We start from the raw sequence: 16,667 nt of genomic DNA, 5'->3' as shown, positions 1-16,667 counted from the left end.
GCATTTTGTAGTTGTTTAAATGAAATAAAATAAATTTTTTGTGGTAAAACCCAAGTTTATAAACAAAGACACGAGAGAAGAGATGGAAGTATTTCTAGTGTACATTTGAATAATTCACTAAATGATCTAAATGTTACATTATTAAAATAATCAGGGGGACATATTTTCATTCATGTCAAGTAATAAACACTGTCGTTTTCTGTATGGACCAGCTTGGACAACTTGCTGCAGTGTGGGATCATCTACGCTGACAACTTGGTGGTTGTGGACAAGGAGAGCACCATGAGCGCTGAGGAGGACTACATGGCAGACGCCAAGACAATCGTCAACGTTCAGACTATGTTCAGGTAACAGAGGCAGTGCCTCACTGTGTAAAAACAAACCATAGACCATTAGTGCTTTTGGTCTCTGTGGTATCTGTGAGCCCGACCTTGATGTTTTTCATCAATGTGCACCAGTTTCCTCTTAACTTAATCTGTCCTCAATAAGATGTCTGTTTTTTGGAGTATACCGGAAAGGTTAATGAGATCATCCCAAACACAATTTACAGTTGCCAGTGGTCAGAAACTACTCTTTTATTTAATGGCCAAAAGCATTAGTCAGTGCCACAACGGGTCTTCTCCTTAGTACAAAGCATTTCATCGCTCTTTTTATCTCCCCGGCTCAGGTTGTTCCCGAGTCTAAGCATCATTACTGAACTCACACACCCGTCCAACATGAGGTTCATGCAGTTCAGAGCCAAGGACTGTTACTCTCTCGCTCTCTCCAAACTGGAGAAGGTGAGTGGCTCAAGGGAGGGGGGGGTAGAGGGATCCATGTTGAGACTCCCTGACTTTGGCCCCCTTTGTCTTCTATTCTGTCTGTTATAATTTTGATTCTTGATCACGAGTTCCTTCCTCTTTATGAACCATTGTACTTATTCCACCACTTACTCATAACTTCTTCTAGGTGAAAACCACCCGGCCTTTTATTTGCACACACCTTTTTGTAGATGGACTAAAAGAGCAACAGTCCAGCAACCAAACAGGAAACACTGAGATTTTATCATTTTGTTGCAGTGTCTCTCAAACCTTGTTGTGCTACTTGTTTCCAGATAGAGCGTGATAAGGGCTCCAACCTGGCCTTCATGTTCCGGCTGCCATTTGCTGCAGGCAGAGTGTTCAGCATCAGCATGCTGGATACACTGCTTTACCAGGTGGGATAACAAACTTCTGCAGCTCAACTATGGTTCATTATGGAACAAGTCAGGATACATAGAAACCTAAGTCATGAACACTTGCTATAGTAGAATTTTGTGCAGCTAATGCAAGTTAATGAACTTCAAAATGTGCAAAGTCACTTTTCTTTGGTAATGTTCTTTTTACTCAAATAGATTTACTGTCAGAAGTAAAAGTAATTGTTTTAAGTTGTTAGGTTTAGGCTATTTAATACTATATATTGGACTATTTGGGCTAAGCAGACTTTTTTAAGATATCCTCCACCACATGAATAACTGTTAGAAGTAAAAAGACATTTGAAAATAACTTACTGAAAATGTTTATTGTTCTTTGCCCACAAGAAAAATCTCAAGACCATAAAAAGGACTTCAGGCGGTTAAAATAGCAAGCTCCACTTACATTAAACAAAAATGGGAACAATAAACCATCAGCTGCATTCCAGTAAATGTTTGGACAAAATACTGAGAGTTTCAGTGGATGCTTATCCTTAAGTTAAATCTCATAAAAAACATTTTTATCCTATTTATTGATTTTCTTTTCTTTAAGTTTTAAGTGCAGAACTATTTGAGTTCAATAATTACACTGTTAAAATGTAATAGATAAATCACTTAGTAAGAATGAATGCATGATCTCTTGTTATAACATGATACCTAATAAATATATAATGTCAAAAACAACACTTAAATAACTGTGTGGGATCAGTTAAATAACAAGGTGGGACTGTCTGATTGTTTTTAATAATTTTGTTAGGTTGATGTGCTCGGTACATTTCGAAGCACATATTGCACAGTTTATGTAAATCGTTTACTGTAGTTGAAAACATTTTCATTGCAGTCCTTCTCTCTGTTTAACAGTCATTTGTTAAGGACTACATGATAGCTATTGCAAGGCTCCTCCTTGGCCTGGACACCACGCCTGGCTCTGGGTATCTGTGTGTTGTAAGTAGGAACGCTCCTTCTTCTTTACGTTTGAGTAAACAACTGTGTGACACACATGGACTTGATCCCCTGTTATCTCTCCTCAGATGAAGATCACAGAAGAGGATCTGTGGATCAGGACTTATGGCAGACTCTTCCAGAAACTTTGTTCCTCCAGCGCTGAGATCCCCATAGGGATCTACCGCACAGAGTCACACATGTTCTCAACCTCAGAGGCAAGTTTCACTTATACTTAATATCAGACACCTGGCTTTGGGGTTGGCTTTGGCTCTGTCTCTGTGGCTTCCCTCCATTATTCCTTCCCTTCTTAACTGTGTTCTCCTTTGTCATGGACAGTTTTTCCCTCTTATTCGTTACATCTCATTTTTTTCTGTCATTCTGAATTCTGTCAATTCTGTTTATTGTCCTGTTTTTCTTTTATTATTTTCTTCTTCACACACCATTTTACCCACATTTTTCATTTTAATGAAAACAACAACAGGGAGGGAAATTAACATGTTGCTTAAATACCGCAGCTTTTGCTGCAGCCTCTAAATAATGTACAGCAGGTAATAATCGGCTGATATATGGGACAAACCAGCCAGATGTGCAGAGGCTCACTACTGTTAATTTCCCACTGTGTTATAATAAATAATTAAATAGTAAATCCAGTGTATTTACTATTTATATATTGAGTTGAGGCTTTTAATGATTTGTTTGCTTTGAATCCCCTCATCTTTCATTGCATCTCTTTTTGTTTGGGTGTCTGTCCTCTTGTTTTAGAGCAAGGACAGTCATGCACAGGTAAGATGCTTGGTTTCTAATTTGAATAATTCCTTCAGCTGTTAACATTTGCTTAAAGCAGGCACAGATGAAAAATACCTTTTACTGTACAGTATATATAGATGAAAATAAAAAGCATTAAGGTTAGCTGTTTTTTATGCAGATGTATATTTATTAACAGAAGAGGTAAACCTGCACAAACACAAGCACACATTCAGTAGTAGCAAGCATTAACTCTGTTACCCTGCTCTCCCAGTCTCAGGTGTCCATTAATGTGGAGCGCGGCAAGGAGCATCGTGAGCGTGGGGACTCCTGGAAGGAAAAGACTGCACACAGGAACTCCACCACTAGCGATCAATCGGAGCACCCTCTGCTGAGGAAGAAAAGCATGCAGTGGGCACGGCGGCTAAGCAGGAAGAATGTCAAACCATCTACGCGAGCTGAACGCATCTCGCAGCAGAGACTTAACCTGTACCAGCGCTCAGAGCGACAGGAGCTGTCTGAGCTGGTCAAGAATCGCATGAAGCACCTGGGCCTGCCCACTGTGGGATACGGTGAGTAGAACAGCACAGTATCAAAGACGTGATAGGCAGTTGTGATTGTATTTGCTTTATTATGTAGAAGTTGACTTTTAAAAGTGAAAATGCAATTCTATAGAGAAAATTAATACAGTGTTGGTGGTTATTAACAATTACATCATTTAAGGTTAAGTTAGGTTCAGGGTTTTATTCTTTTCCTTTTTTTATAATTGCTTAATCATAACTTGTCATAATGTACAGTGATGCTTGAAAGTTCATGAAACCTTTAGAATTATTTCTGCATGAAGTCCTAAAGCTGGATAAAGGGAACCCAGATTAGACAAAAAATACACTTTTAATTTCTTTATTGAAAGGGGAAATTAGAGTTGCATGTTTCAGATGACGGGATAACAATTGACACCCTGTGTTATTTAAAGAAGAGAAATCTGAAATCTTGACATGACTTGTAGGAGATTTCTGAAGACAGTAGAAACAGACTAGTTGATGCTCAGCAGGCTGAAAAGGGATCTTAAATAATTTCAGATTAGTTTGGACTCCACCAGTCATTGGTCATTTGGTGTCATGTGTATAATAGATTCCTTTTAGAAATCTGTTGCGGAAATAGAGAAAATTCAAAAATGTTCACAATCTTTCAAGCACCATTGTACCTGGAAATAAATAATATTGCAAATTACAATGTTTGTTGCAGATTGGAGTCAGTTTCTTACGTTCACAGGACGCTGCTCTGGAGGCAGAAATAATGTAGTTAAATATGAAGCAGGATTAAATGAGAGAAAAGATTAGGATAATACCTGGAGGGTTACATGAATCTATACAAAATGAGCTAACACTGCTCATAGCTTAGCATCAGCGCCAATAGCCAAGCAAGGAGTTTGTGATTCTTTTGCTCTACCTCTACCTGCTGCTACCAAGTTTTTCTCAACCAATTGAATTAATTTCTGCCTCTGGAGCAGCTCTGTGTTTGAGAGTCTTATTCAAAGCTCCAATCTGTGTTCCACTCACTTTATTTCATCTCATTTCCCATTGTAATATGTGTTGTGAGTCATTATTATTGCATTACATCACCATTAACCTTCAGAAAACCTCCCTGTGTCATATGAGTTTCACAACCACTAAACTCTTCCTCCATGTACCATAAACCGCAGACACCACTACATCTTCACAATCATGCCAACCCTCAGATGTGAACATACCATGCATGGAGATGCAGGAGCGCTAAACCTTGTCTTCATTGCATTTTCAGAACGCAATTGCCTGCATTCTTATCTGCTCACTTCAGTACTTTTTCTCTTTAGTTCTTCTCTCCTCCCAGCTTTGTGCTTCAATACAAAAACAGAATCATGCTCCAGATGTGTTGTACTTTCTAAATACTATATAACGTGTCAAATACATTTCAGGAAGAACACCAAATGCTCAAGATCTTCTTGAGAACCATGCATGTCAGTGAGGATTACTGCTGCAGAATCAAGATGAATAATTTGGAAGTGATTCTGTGCACACACTAATGCATGGCTTCTCTGCAGTGCTCTCACTTTTTTAAGAGTTTGTTTTGAAATTGCAAATGCATTCGCTGCCTGCCTGATGTTTTTTCCCCCCTTTTTATTTCTTGTTTTTCTTCCTCTCCTGTTCCTCTGCCTTCTTTCTCTGTCTGCCTCTTCTATCTTCCCCACTTTGGGCCTGTAGAGGATGTTTCTAATCTCACTGCGAGCGATGTCATGAATCGAGTAAATCTAGGATATTTGCAAGGTAATTTGTGTGGTGTTTATACATCATTTTACATCATGTGAGTGGATACGTCTATCCTGTGGAGAAAGGAAAGCTGTCCTTTCGCCAGCATCCTTTGAAGATTAGTGCACTAAATTAATCTAAATTAAGATGTTTATTTTTATATACTTTGCCTTATTCATGTTCTACTTGATTACAAATGAACGAATAAGGCCATTGAATTTAACAGTGAATACCATTGCTCAGAGTTGCAGGACATTTCAGAACACCCGTATACAGAGGGAACCAGGCTGTCAGGTTAGCTGGTTGATCACAACTTTACTGCATGAGTGTGTTTTTGTAGGTGTGTGGGTGTGGGTGTGTGTGCGTTTCTTACCAGAATGAGTGGGAGGTCAGCAGTCAATCTATCTAGCTCTACAATCTCTCCCTCTTTCTCTATGCGGTCTTTTCTGCATTGTGTTCCCGTGAGGTGACGTCCCACATGGCTAGAGTACTGCAGGGCATCAGAGTATGGCTTACAGGGTGGAGCGGAACGCATTATGTCTGTGGATGGAAGGTTAGAAATATAATTACGATGTATGAAAACACTAACGTTCACCAGGTGTCCTGATGCAGAAGATTCCACTCGATTTTACTGTACATTATGGCCTCTGCCTCGTCAGAGTTTCCCGTATCTCATGACATCCCCAAGTGTATTTTTTACACTTATGCTATGGCCACTAACCACAGCTGAAATTGTTTTTTGTTGCATCAGCTCTGTCTGGCAGCATGTTGGATTAGAAATTAAACAGGACTAAGATATAGCAATGGGTAAAAGGGTACGTTAGGGCAGTATTTCCCCATCAAGAGCATTGGTATCGCAGGATTTATGCAGATGGATAGATGGAATAACTAAACTGGAAAAAGGGCAATAGATTATTTTTTTACTAAACATATATCCACGTGTCTGATTAGGAGAAAACGCTAATAACATTAGAACATGAAGAGATGCAGATCTTTATGGCATCGGCTACAACAGGCTGACTGCACCCAACATACTCACTCCCACCATCTTGAGTCAGATGTGACGCCACCTGCTGCCACTGAGTGTGTGAAACCTAGTTAGCAAGAAAGCAGTATAGTCAAAATGGATTGTGAAAAGTACTTGTTAATTAGTCAAGTACTTTTACTACTACGGTATGAATACAAACCACCACAAGCACTGACAGTTCCAGGATTACTGTGTATAGTATAGAGAAAAGAGTAACTGTCATATTTTTATATAATAATTTGTGTTAAATGGCACCCAAGAGCCATCTTTAGTTATCACTTAACCATGAAGTCTATTATGTAATACTTGTGTAATGTATATTTTCTGTGGCCATGGTATAATCCATACTGAATACACTAAGTAAAAGGGGAAACACATTGAGACAGGCCCTAATATTGCACACATAAATTCTGCAAGCATGTTTTTCTTTATTGATCAGGGACATTTAGCATTAATGACTGAATGTAATTTGATCAACAGATGTTGATCCAGTAGCAGGTTTACCTCTTCCACTTCACACTCCCAATGCGCTCTGCTTCACTCTGCGTTTGGTTTGAGTCGCTCTGCGTTTGGTCCAGTCTGACGGATGCTGGAGCATGTCCTCTGTGTCTGTGGGTGTGTCACATATCCCTCGGGGCGGGTTGTGGGGGTGAGTGTCGTTCATTGGCATGGCAACCTGCCGCCTCAACAGCCTGTTGGTCCAGTGTGGAATGCGCAGGACAAAAGAGGAATGCGATGGACATCCGTTGTGTTGCGTAGCCGCGGACGCTGTCTGCATGCTGGCTCTGTTTTGAAGCTGCGCATGGGGTGCTGTTTGAGTCAGCAGGCAGCATGGGCCTCCCCTTGTTCTACAAAGTGCCCTGTCAGTAACGGTTAGCCCTTCTCTCTCTTCCACCCCGCCTGGCTTTATAAAGGGCCACAAGCAGGTGGGTTGTCATGGAGACACACGAGCCCTCCTTCCCCTCCCTCCGTTCATCACGCACCGCAAGTAGCAGCCAGCGACAGAGATGACTCAACACACGTGCATACAGACATAACACACACACACAAACACACACAGTAACGTGACTTATCTGGGGATAGCAGAACATTTTTCAGGTTGTAGAAGTGCCTGTTGATGTCAGCGACACCACATACATAGGTACATGTACTTTATACATAGGTAACATGTAAACGGTAAACAAATTGTACGTGCAGATTAGAGCTAGACCAATAAATCTGTGATCAGTTGTAGCGTATGTGTCTTTGTAGAGTAAATTGTACAGAACCACCAAACTATTTGTCCAGTAGAGAAAATCAAAACATTAATTGACACATTTATTTTCTAAAATAGTATTTTCCCTTTAAAAACTATATTGTCAGTTATGTTGTTAAATCATCATAGTTCAAAGTGAATCAGTTAACAACTGTACATTTATTTTTGCACTGATCTATAGAAGATATATATCTTGGTATTATACTGCTATGCTACTATACCTTACTTTTGTTCTCACTGAGAGGTTGAAAATGAGGGAATCTTATATCTTCAGTGCTTAAGGGGCTCATTACCTGGCTAATGTACTGTATGATGGAGGAGGACAAGGGAGGGCTCCAGCGCAGCTCTGAAAGTATTTTGTCTCTTTTCACAGACGAGATGAACGACCACCAGAACACGCTGTCCTACGTCCTCATCAATCCTCCTCCTGATACAATGCTGGAGCTCAATGACATTGTGTAAGGACCAGAGCAGAGGCTCTACTCTTCTTTATCCAGTAGACCTTACGTTTGTGGCAACAGGAATGTGTTATTTGGGCATTTTTAACAGTAGAAATTGAAATGGTGTGAGTTTCATTCTGCAGCCTCGGAACAAAAACACATTGACATTTGTTTTCACAACTCAGACACATCATACTATGATCAGCAGCACGTGTAAGAGACGTGTGTGTGCACCACTCAGCAAGAGTGTGCAACATTTCAGTTACATCTTACACAGTAGATCCTCTGAAGCTTCTACTCCTCCTCTAAAAAGGCCATGGACAAAAAACCCAAGGTTGCCATACTCTTAGTTCTTGGGTAGCTTGTCACTTGCCTATGAGTTTAGTGCACGAAAACCCTCCAGTTCCTCATAATTAAATACAGATGGTTCAGAAGAACATGAACTCCTCAGTAGAAACACTAAAGCTAGTTGTGAACCCACTCAGACAGAATTAGTCTTTTGGCAGCACTTAGCTAACCAGAGTTACAGAAAGGGGGATGAGGCCATTTTTAACATTATTAGATCAAATTAGGCAAAAGTATATTCTCTTATCTCTTCAGGTACATTATCCGGTCCGACCCACTGGCACACATGCCAGAGGACTCACAGGTGGGACAGGGCCGCAATACCAAGAACCAGCAGGACTTTGGCACGGAGACGAGGGATGAGACTCACCTCTGAAACCCCCTCAGTCCTCGACACCCTGACCCTTAACCTCTACGCTCCGCCCGGGCTGACGGAGCTTGTTTGTCTCTCACACACACACACACACACACATGACGGCGTGACTCGGGCCAACAGCTGTTCGTAGTGAATGTGCATGACGTGTCTCAGAAAGAGAGATGATCATGAGAGAGCTGCTGTTTCTCACTGAGCTGCTACAGGAGGGTGCATGAAGAGTGCCTCATCATCAACCCCAGACTCCCCTCACACTTTGTACCTACACTGCGATAAATGTGGTGAGTGGTCTTCGGATAGTGAAGGGAAGTTTTAAATCATCGTTTCACTTGACCTGTTTTGCTCGAGGTGAAGTTGCCCTCGTGCCGTGACTCAAGCCGACTTCTAGCTAAACATATAAAATGACTGAATCTCAGAGCAACTACACCCTGTCAAGCATCTTAACGTTCAGTCTTTTTTAAATTCCAGTACATGTGCACTTAATTTATTAGATTGTTTTCCTACTTTTACTCAGACAGAACTTTCTTTTTTTTTTTTAAAAGCACAAACGTATCTGTGAGTATTCACACTGTAGTGACACTTTTATCAAACATATTCAAATTTCTTGTGTTTTTTTAGAAGATTGATTTTGTTGTAATCGTTGAAATGAATATTGTTAATTTATTTCACCTTTTTATGTGTCAGTATCATGTCTGATTTACTGAATGTGTTACCTGTTTACTCTATTGCTCTGTAAATATCTGTAGATGTTTTTCTACGTTACGTCACTTTATTTGCTAATGTTTTATTTTTTATTTTATAGCCTGATTGATACACCACACATCTCATGCAGAAAAATGCAAAGGACTACTGGTAATCAGAACGATAAATCCATTTCAAATTTTTTCTTACTACACATTTTAAACAGGCTATTTCAACATCAGACTACATTAATGTTAGTACAGACTTCAGTTTATCACAGTGAAGTGTAGCTGTAATTCTAATTCTTAAAGTGTCATAGAAGAAGAAGCCTTTATTTGTCATATGTCACATGTACATGTTATAATGAAATGTGTCCTCTGCATTCAACCCATCCCCCCCCGGGGGGAGCAGTGGGCAGCCACATACAGCGCCCTGGGAGCTAGCGTGGAGTGTCTTACTCAAGGACTTGAAGACGGAGACGGGGTTTAAACAAGGAACGTGTTGTTGCTCTACCCACTGAGTCATAAGCTGCTTTTTTTGGATATTTCTCATTGTTCTTTTGATCAAATTAATATTTAGTTTTTTAATGTGTTGCTTCTGGTCATTAATAGCTGGAGTGTAGCTTTTGAACTTTCTAAAGTTTGTGTGATACATATTTAGAGAGTTAGATGAGAAGCTCGACATCACTTTCATAACCGTATGATTCATATGAAGCCAGATTAGTTAGCTGAAGCTTAGCAGATATGCTAAGCTCATGAACTCGTCATGTCCATTTAATTTAGGGTAAACCCACGTCTGTACATATGGATAAAACAAACAAGCTATGTTGGCTTTATCAGTGAGTTTTGGAGGTGCTGGTGTGCAGACGTAGCTCCCTGGGTTTACGCTTTGGTAAGCGGGCTCCTGGCTGTAGCTTCATACCACACAGACGTAAGGCGACAGCTAAGAAAACGTTCTGTCTACTGGCAGCTGTCAGTGTCAGCTTCACCATCCACAACTCTAAGGCTCTAGTGTTTTTATTTAGTTTACTTGAATTCTGTTGACGGCACATATTTCCTAAGTCTTAACGGGTTGCAGTAGCAGAAGAGTTTTGCACAGATGTTTGTGGGGAGGGGGGAGTGACAGAGGACCTGAACTATTTTTGCACTAAGCTCTGCAGGATGTCTAGAGCATAACAGCAAGACCCTTTAATATGAATCTGTACAACACTGCAGACAGTATTCAACCGTTCCTGTTAAACAACGACAGGCAGATGTGCAGCAGGCAGTCGACTGATTTGATTTACCTTACAGATGTTTGCAAAGCTTACGGTTGTGTGTGCCATTTCTTTTTCCATATGTCAAAGAAATATCAACAATGGTTATAAAACAGATTTGATTTGAAGAATCAATATAAGCTTTTGTCAATGTATAACAGTGTGTTTTGCAAAGAGAGTCCCATTGAAATGTACTGTTGATCTTTGCATAGTGGCCCCTCAGTGTGTCAGTGAGTTTACAGGGCAGGAGAGCTGAGAAGTGAAAATGTGAGTGGCCGCGATGGAGGGTACGAACAATGTGCAGATCCATTCATGTAACGTCTTCCTGAGTCCTCACGTCTGACAGATCTTTACACTCCACAAAGTTCACTTCAGATGTCCGACTGTCCATACTAAAAATACCAGGAGGGGCATGCAAACACTAAAAAAAAGAAAAGCATGTTTTGATATACGAGCTTGCCAAGAACAATACATTTTGTACATTTCACAGGACATTTTGTGTGATGTCCTGTTGCTAGAAAAACCCATAATCAAGTCAGCTGCTTGCAAGTTGGAGCCACTATTTGATACTGTGTATTTATATGAATGGAACATGCATGATGTCTAGGTGTTCAGAACCTCTGTATTATGTTTACCACCACTTTATGTTTTTAACTCCTTGTCAAAAAGGGGTTGATCCATTTTGTACTATTTCTTATGCGAAGTGAACGAACTTCTCCACATATGAACAAATATATGCTGCATGCAGCCAGATCGAACGATTGAAAGGATGTTTTTTATTTAGTCTCAGACCTTCAAAATGACATCATGAGGAATATTAGGAAATCACATTACAGTTTACATGTAATTCAACATCCCAGTTTAGACTTTATGAGGGTGCTATAATTTACCCACCACTAAAGGAATAGTTTGACATTTAGGGAAATGAAGCTTATTTCTTTTCCAAAGGATTCGTCAGGAGCTTTTCTGTTTGGTTCTTTTGTAAATGCAGAATTGGGGAAATGTACAAACCCCCTAACTTTATCAGATTGCACTGGATTATCACCTTAATGGACAGAGATGAATCTCAGATCTCTGCATCCAGGAAAGCAGAATTTCCCAACATGTCGAACAATTGCTTTAAGTGAGTTACATGAAGATAACTGTAATTACAACAGGTAAAATAAATCCGTCAACTTAGTGTTAAATCAAATAAAACCAGAATAAAACTAATGTACTTTGTCATGTTATGTGTACCCCACTCAGAAACGATCTCTTCTCTGGTACCTCCATCTTAACGCCTCTGCTGGTTCATATGCATCTGCTTCCACCTCTCTCTGGTCCAGCGGCCGTTGTTCTGCACGACTTCGTGCAGCAGGTCCATGAAGGCGTATTCATTGCCAGATAGCAGAGTTTCATCATCTGGTGAGACACCACCAGAGGGAGCCTTTGAGCCAGTGCTTCTGTTTTCTCCCCTGTGTCTGCTTGTTGCAGCTCCCTTTAGTTCACGTCTCTGCTCTGCCTTGTTGCTGCTCTCCCTCGTGGGCTTGTGTGCAGGTTTGTGTGCAGGTTTGCAGCTTAGACCTTCAACTTCTTCCTTACGCTGATTTTGGCCTTTGCTCTTCATCTGTCTCCCAGTGGCCAGGTCCTGCTCTTCTGCTTTTAGCTGCTCCTCCAGCATCTGGTCAGTGTGGGTTTGAGCCTCACTGAGAGAAGCGGTCTTATCATTTGGTTCTGAGGACTCTGAGTGTCTCACTATCATTTGATCTTCATTTATCCCAGGGGGGTGTATTCTTAGAGCTGTTTGTAAATCTTGATTTGTCTCAGCTTCATCTTCCTGTTGGACCCCATCAGAACCAGAGGGATGCTCTGCTTTGTTTACCATCTTTTTTACTTCACTCGAGAACCTGAACATTTCTTCTTGTGTCCAAACAGTGAAGACATCGCAGCTGTTCTCGTCCTTCTCCTTCATTTTACATCTTGTCTGCCACTGAACTGCAGTCGGAGGCCAGGTGGAGATCCTCCCCATTACTTTTCCCCTCAGTGATCTTGGACCTGGACCGTTTGTGGACTGATTGTTGGGATCGTCAGGGTTTGTACCAATGCTTAGATAAGGTACAGTCTCAGTAATGACAGAAACACAGTGAGGGTTTTGACCTAGACCTCTACCAGCATCAGCTTGTTTCTCACTTTTCTCAATAATGTCAGTCGTGTTTGAGAGAGTTTCTGCTTGAATTATTCCATCTGCTCCAGCTTCATTCACTCGTTCCTGCCTCCCTTCAGCTTGATGTTCTGCATCTTTTGACTGAGCCTCTGTTTCTTTTTCTAAGATAACTTGATCTTTCCCTGATACACAAAAAGAAGACATCAAGAGAACGGCATTGGCCGACTTAGCTCTTGGTCCTGTGAAAGGCCTCCACCAAGCCATCTCTGGGTCGCTCTTCTGCGAGTCTCCTGGAGGCTGATCCGGACTCGTTCTGCCGTCGCCGCCCAACTCGTTCTTCTCTTCTTTTGGACGACCAGGTGTCACCGTTTTGTTGTTGTGTTTCCTCCTGTGCAGCACTGCGAGGAAACACGCCACAAACAGCAGCACAGAGAGGATCGCTGCAGAAAAGCATCAAGGAAAAAAGTTATTTTTAAACATTAGATAATATTTTTTTAGAACACAGTCAAACTGGAATGTGTAGAAGAAAAAATAAACCCACCTATCACAGTGAGGAGCGTGCAGACAGCATTCGATGGTGCTTCTGACGTCACACAAGTTTCTGAAAGCAGCAACAGTTAAATTAATGATGGAACTGTTTTGTTTGTGGTATTTTAGATTATAACATCAAACACACACAAAGAATAAAGTTACCAGGCTTTTCAGTCGGTGGGGAGACTGGTTTGGGTTTGTCCGAGGGGTAGACAGAGGTCTGTGTCTCTGATGTTGGCAGAGATGGGGATGACATCAGATAAGTCGCTAAAGGGAGAAACAGAAATGCTAAACAAACACCAAGACCACCCAGAGTGAGAGCTTTGGAGATTGTAAATGTGTTACTTTAATAAAAATGTTGAATCTACAATAAATAAAGTCTGACGACATGCTGACTGTTGCCTTAATCCTAAATTCAGGGGTGAATGAGCTATTGACAAACTGATCAGGTAAAACGCCGTTTTGAGGATCACTCAACGTACAGCAAGTGTGTGTGCGATGTTTAATGTAGGACTCATGGCAGAAACAAGGCTGAAAGCCTCACCAAGTCTAATATTTCTAAGGTTAATAATAAATCTTCAAGCTTTACAATAATGATAAAAGCACTTTAACATAAAAGTCAGGGTTTATACCAAGATATGCGTCTAAAAAAAGAAAATACAAGGTAGAAAGTAGGTAACATTCTATAAATGACCCTAAAAGGTGAATGTTTCCATGTCTTAAGCCCAACCTTTCACCAATCTCACAGTATTAGACAGATATGAAAAAATAATGATGTTTCTCTCTAGTTACTACTTCCCCCCCGATTCTACTTCTAAATAAATGTAAATAAGAATAAACCTAAGACAAGAAGAATCAAAAGTACCCGTTCTTAAAGAGACTGTGGGGACGATATCAGTGGGTTTGGGTGGGACAGAGGGTTTCGTCTCTGACGCTGGTCGCGCTGCAGATGTTGCTGGAGAGGACAACACAGTTACTGAGAACAAAATCAGCATCACTCCGATTCTAAAAGTGAATTAAAAAAGGTGGTCCACATGTACCAGTGTGTGAGGACAGTGCTGAGGGCACGTCAGTGGGTCTGAGTTGGACAGAGGTTTCTGTCTTTGATGTTGGTCGTAATACAGATGTTGTCCCTACTTTTGCTGGAGGGAACAACAGAGATACTGAACACAAGCGACCCAACGTAGGAAGACTGAAACTCCAGATGGACCACGTTCGATTCCACAGGTCAGATATTTTCAGGACAGTTTCCTGGAAACCTTATGTTTTCTAAAATGTAGCTAGTTGCTATCTGCAAGTTGGTGCTGATATATAGGGCTAATAGAGAAAGTTTAACTTACTGCTTTAGTCACTCATCTAACCTCTAAATAACATCCTGGAAATGAGCTAGAAAACATCAGACCTGCATCATAAATCAGTTCCAGAATTTCAAACGGACGCACCGGAGGATGCAGGGACCATGTTGAGGGCCTCAGTGGGTTTAGGATGGACAGTCTGGGTCACTGATGGTGGTGTAGGCAGAGGTGCCGTCTCACACACGGACACGTTCCACACAGGTTGACCTCTCAGAGGCAGAGGACTGTCACAGGTCACGGTGATCTGTCTGTCCAGCAGAGATCTGCTCCACAGGTCTGAGACGAGAACAAGCTTTAGCTTTCTACATGTTTTACCCACACACACAATTTAATAGTCTCACATTTCACCAACCTTTCAGGGTGTCAACAGAGTCCCTAGCTCCACACGTACAGTCCCAGGGGTTCTCGTCTAGTCTGATCCTGGTGGACTCGAGGGAACTGAAGGCCTGAGGTGAGACCCGAGTGAGCTTATTATCAGACAGGTCCAACTCGGCCAAGTTGGTCAAGGAGCTAAAACTATTTGGAGCGATGGTTCTGATTTTGTTATTTTTCAGACTGAGCTTTGTGAGGTTAGTGAGTCCGCTGAGCATGGACTCATTCACTACTTCGATCTGGTTGTCTGTGAGGATGAGCTCATGGAGGAGAGCTGGCCGGCCGAACCACTTAGGACTCATCTGTGTCACGGTGTTGTTCTTTAAACTGAGGCTCACAAGCTGCTGGAAAGAACTGAAGGCCCCTTCAGAGACTCCTGTGACGCCGGCGTTTTCGATCCTGAGTCTGGTCACTGAGGCGAGGTTGTCGCTGCGAAACACAGTGGAGTCAATCTCACCGTAGTCTTTGAGAATCATCAGCAAGGTCAAATAACCGGGGCTGAAATCTGAAAGGATTAAAAACGATTAGTGGAGAAAACAGAAACCAAATACAACACAACAGCTGAATTCCTGTTTAATACATGTTTTCAAGATAGATACGATTAGTCTGATGTGATGTCATTCCTTTTAAATTAATACTAAATGTGTTAACATTAAAGAAAAATACCCAGTTCAGTATTGAGTGCTGCTTTGCTGCCATCTGGTGGTAACATTGTGCTCTGTGACAAACACTTTCAAGTCTTTATTTTCTGCCAAGGTTTTTATAAAGAAGAAAGAGAAACAGAAGTCGTCCACCAATTTCAGCGTGAACTGTACTTTCTGCATTGATGTTGTACAGATATGACAAACTTGTACCATACATATCTAATTCATTCATGTCTAAATGTTATGAGAAATAAACGCCATTTCCAAACATCTCTTTTTTGTGTGACCCAACACTCCAGATACAATAGCACAATATGACATACCATCACACAAGTGACTTCATATGAGGCTCATACATAAATTAACCATTATCCAACTGACTAAAAGCAGAAAACAATATTTTGGACCTCAACTTTAATCAGTTTGGGTTCTTTTCAGACCTTAGTCTCAATATTCACTTGTTTCAACAAGATAATCAAAGTCCAACCTTTCATTTGAACACCAGTGTTTCCTTTAACATCTCCATTTATTTAACATCTCCATTTATTTAACATCTCCATTACTTGAATGTATTTTAAGCTTATCTGTTCCAATACTTCTGGAGGGGGATGTATACTGCCAAGGTTCTCACTTGAAGGGATGCTCCAGCAGATCAAAACATGTCCTTCTCCATCACACGAAAGGCCGAACTGCACATTTACCAGCAACAAAGCGAGAGCTGCAACGACTGTGGAGAAACAGAGGAATTCACAGTTAACGTGTGAATTTTCCACCAACAGTGAGAGCATGAAATACGTGCACTCACCCATCATCGTGCCCGTCGATATCACACCAGGATGCGGGTCTACAGCTCGGACTCTCCCCTGGAGGGACAGTTAGCCAAGTGTGGAGGTCTTGTGCTTACCTAAACTAGCAGGTGTGATAAAAGAAACGCTGTCGCCATGGCACGTCGGAGTTTACCATGGTTATGAGCACGGGCGTTAAGACAACATACAAGCCGCTGTTCCAGTTGGTTGGTGGAGTGCGAGGCAGTTTGCACCAGGGAGGCCTAAAGAGGTTTTG

At 41.3% G+C, this 16,667-nt stretch overlaps 2 protein-coding genes across 9 annotated transcripts in view; one reads left to right on the top strand and one right to left on the bottom strand.

Annotated features, from left to right (window-relative positions):
- si:dkey-21e5.1 (potassium channel subfamily T member 1) overlaps positions 1 to 10,991 on the top strand; it is a 55,721-nt gene extending 44,730 nt beyond the window's left edge. For 7 of the 8 annotated variants that reach the window (XM_026342832.1, XM_026342831.1, XM_026342834.1 and 4 more), the window contains 9 exons: positions 213 to 347; positions 668 to 779; positions 1,094 to 1,195; positions 2,072 to 2,155; positions 2,242 to 2,370; positions 2,918 to 2,938; positions 3,174 to 3,471; positions 7,840 to 7,924; positions 8,507 to 10,991. In XM_026342832.1, the coding sequence (XP_026198617.1) occupies positions 213 to 347; positions 668 to 779; positions 1,094 to 1,195; positions 2,072 to 2,155; positions 2,242 to 2,370; positions 2,918 to 2,938; positions 3,174 to 3,471; positions 7,840 to 7,924; positions 8,507 to 8,627 (1,087 nt within the window). In that variant the 3' untranslated portion in view covers positions 8,628 to 10,991. Of the gene's footprint in view, positions 1 to 212; positions 348 to 667; positions 780 to 1,093; positions 1,196 to 2,071; positions 2,156 to 2,241; positions 2,371 to 2,917; positions 2,939 to 3,173; positions 3,472 to 7,839; positions 7,925 to 8,506 lie in introns of those variants that run through there. The other variant, XR_003297675.1, reaches the window with a different exon arrangement.
- An 811-nt stretch (positions 10,992 to 11,802) lies between these two features.
- LOC113150367 lies at positions 11,803 to 16,491 on the bottom strand. Its single transcript, XM_026342838.1, has 9 exons — positions 16,411 to 16,491; positions 16,237 to 16,332; positions 14,942 to 15,466; positions 14,677 to 14,865; positions 14,275 to 14,376; positions 14,100 to 14,189; positions 13,397 to 13,501; positions 13,245 to 13,304; positions 11,803 to 13,143 (listed from the first exon to the last, which is right to left on the bottom strand). Exons 1-9 carry the CDS (start codon positions 16,415 to 16,417, stop codon positions 11,834 to 11,836), a joined length of 2,484 nt encoding a protein of 827 aa, XP_026198623.1. The 5' UTR covers positions 16,418 to 16,491; the 3' UTR covers positions 11,803 to 11,833.
- Between the last annotated feature and the right edge of the window lie 176 nt (positions 16,492 to 16,667).

This window comes from Anabas testudineus, chromosome 9 (assembly GCF_900324465.2).
Source record: "Anabas testudineus chromosome 9, fAnaTes1.2, whole genome shotgun sequence".
In the NCBI taxonomy this organism is placed as follows: domain Eukaryota; kingdom Metazoa; phylum Chordata; class Actinopteri; order Anabantiformes; family Anabantidae; genus Anabas; species Anabas testudineus.
This window is presented reverse-complemented; position numbering and strand designations above follow the sequence as displayed.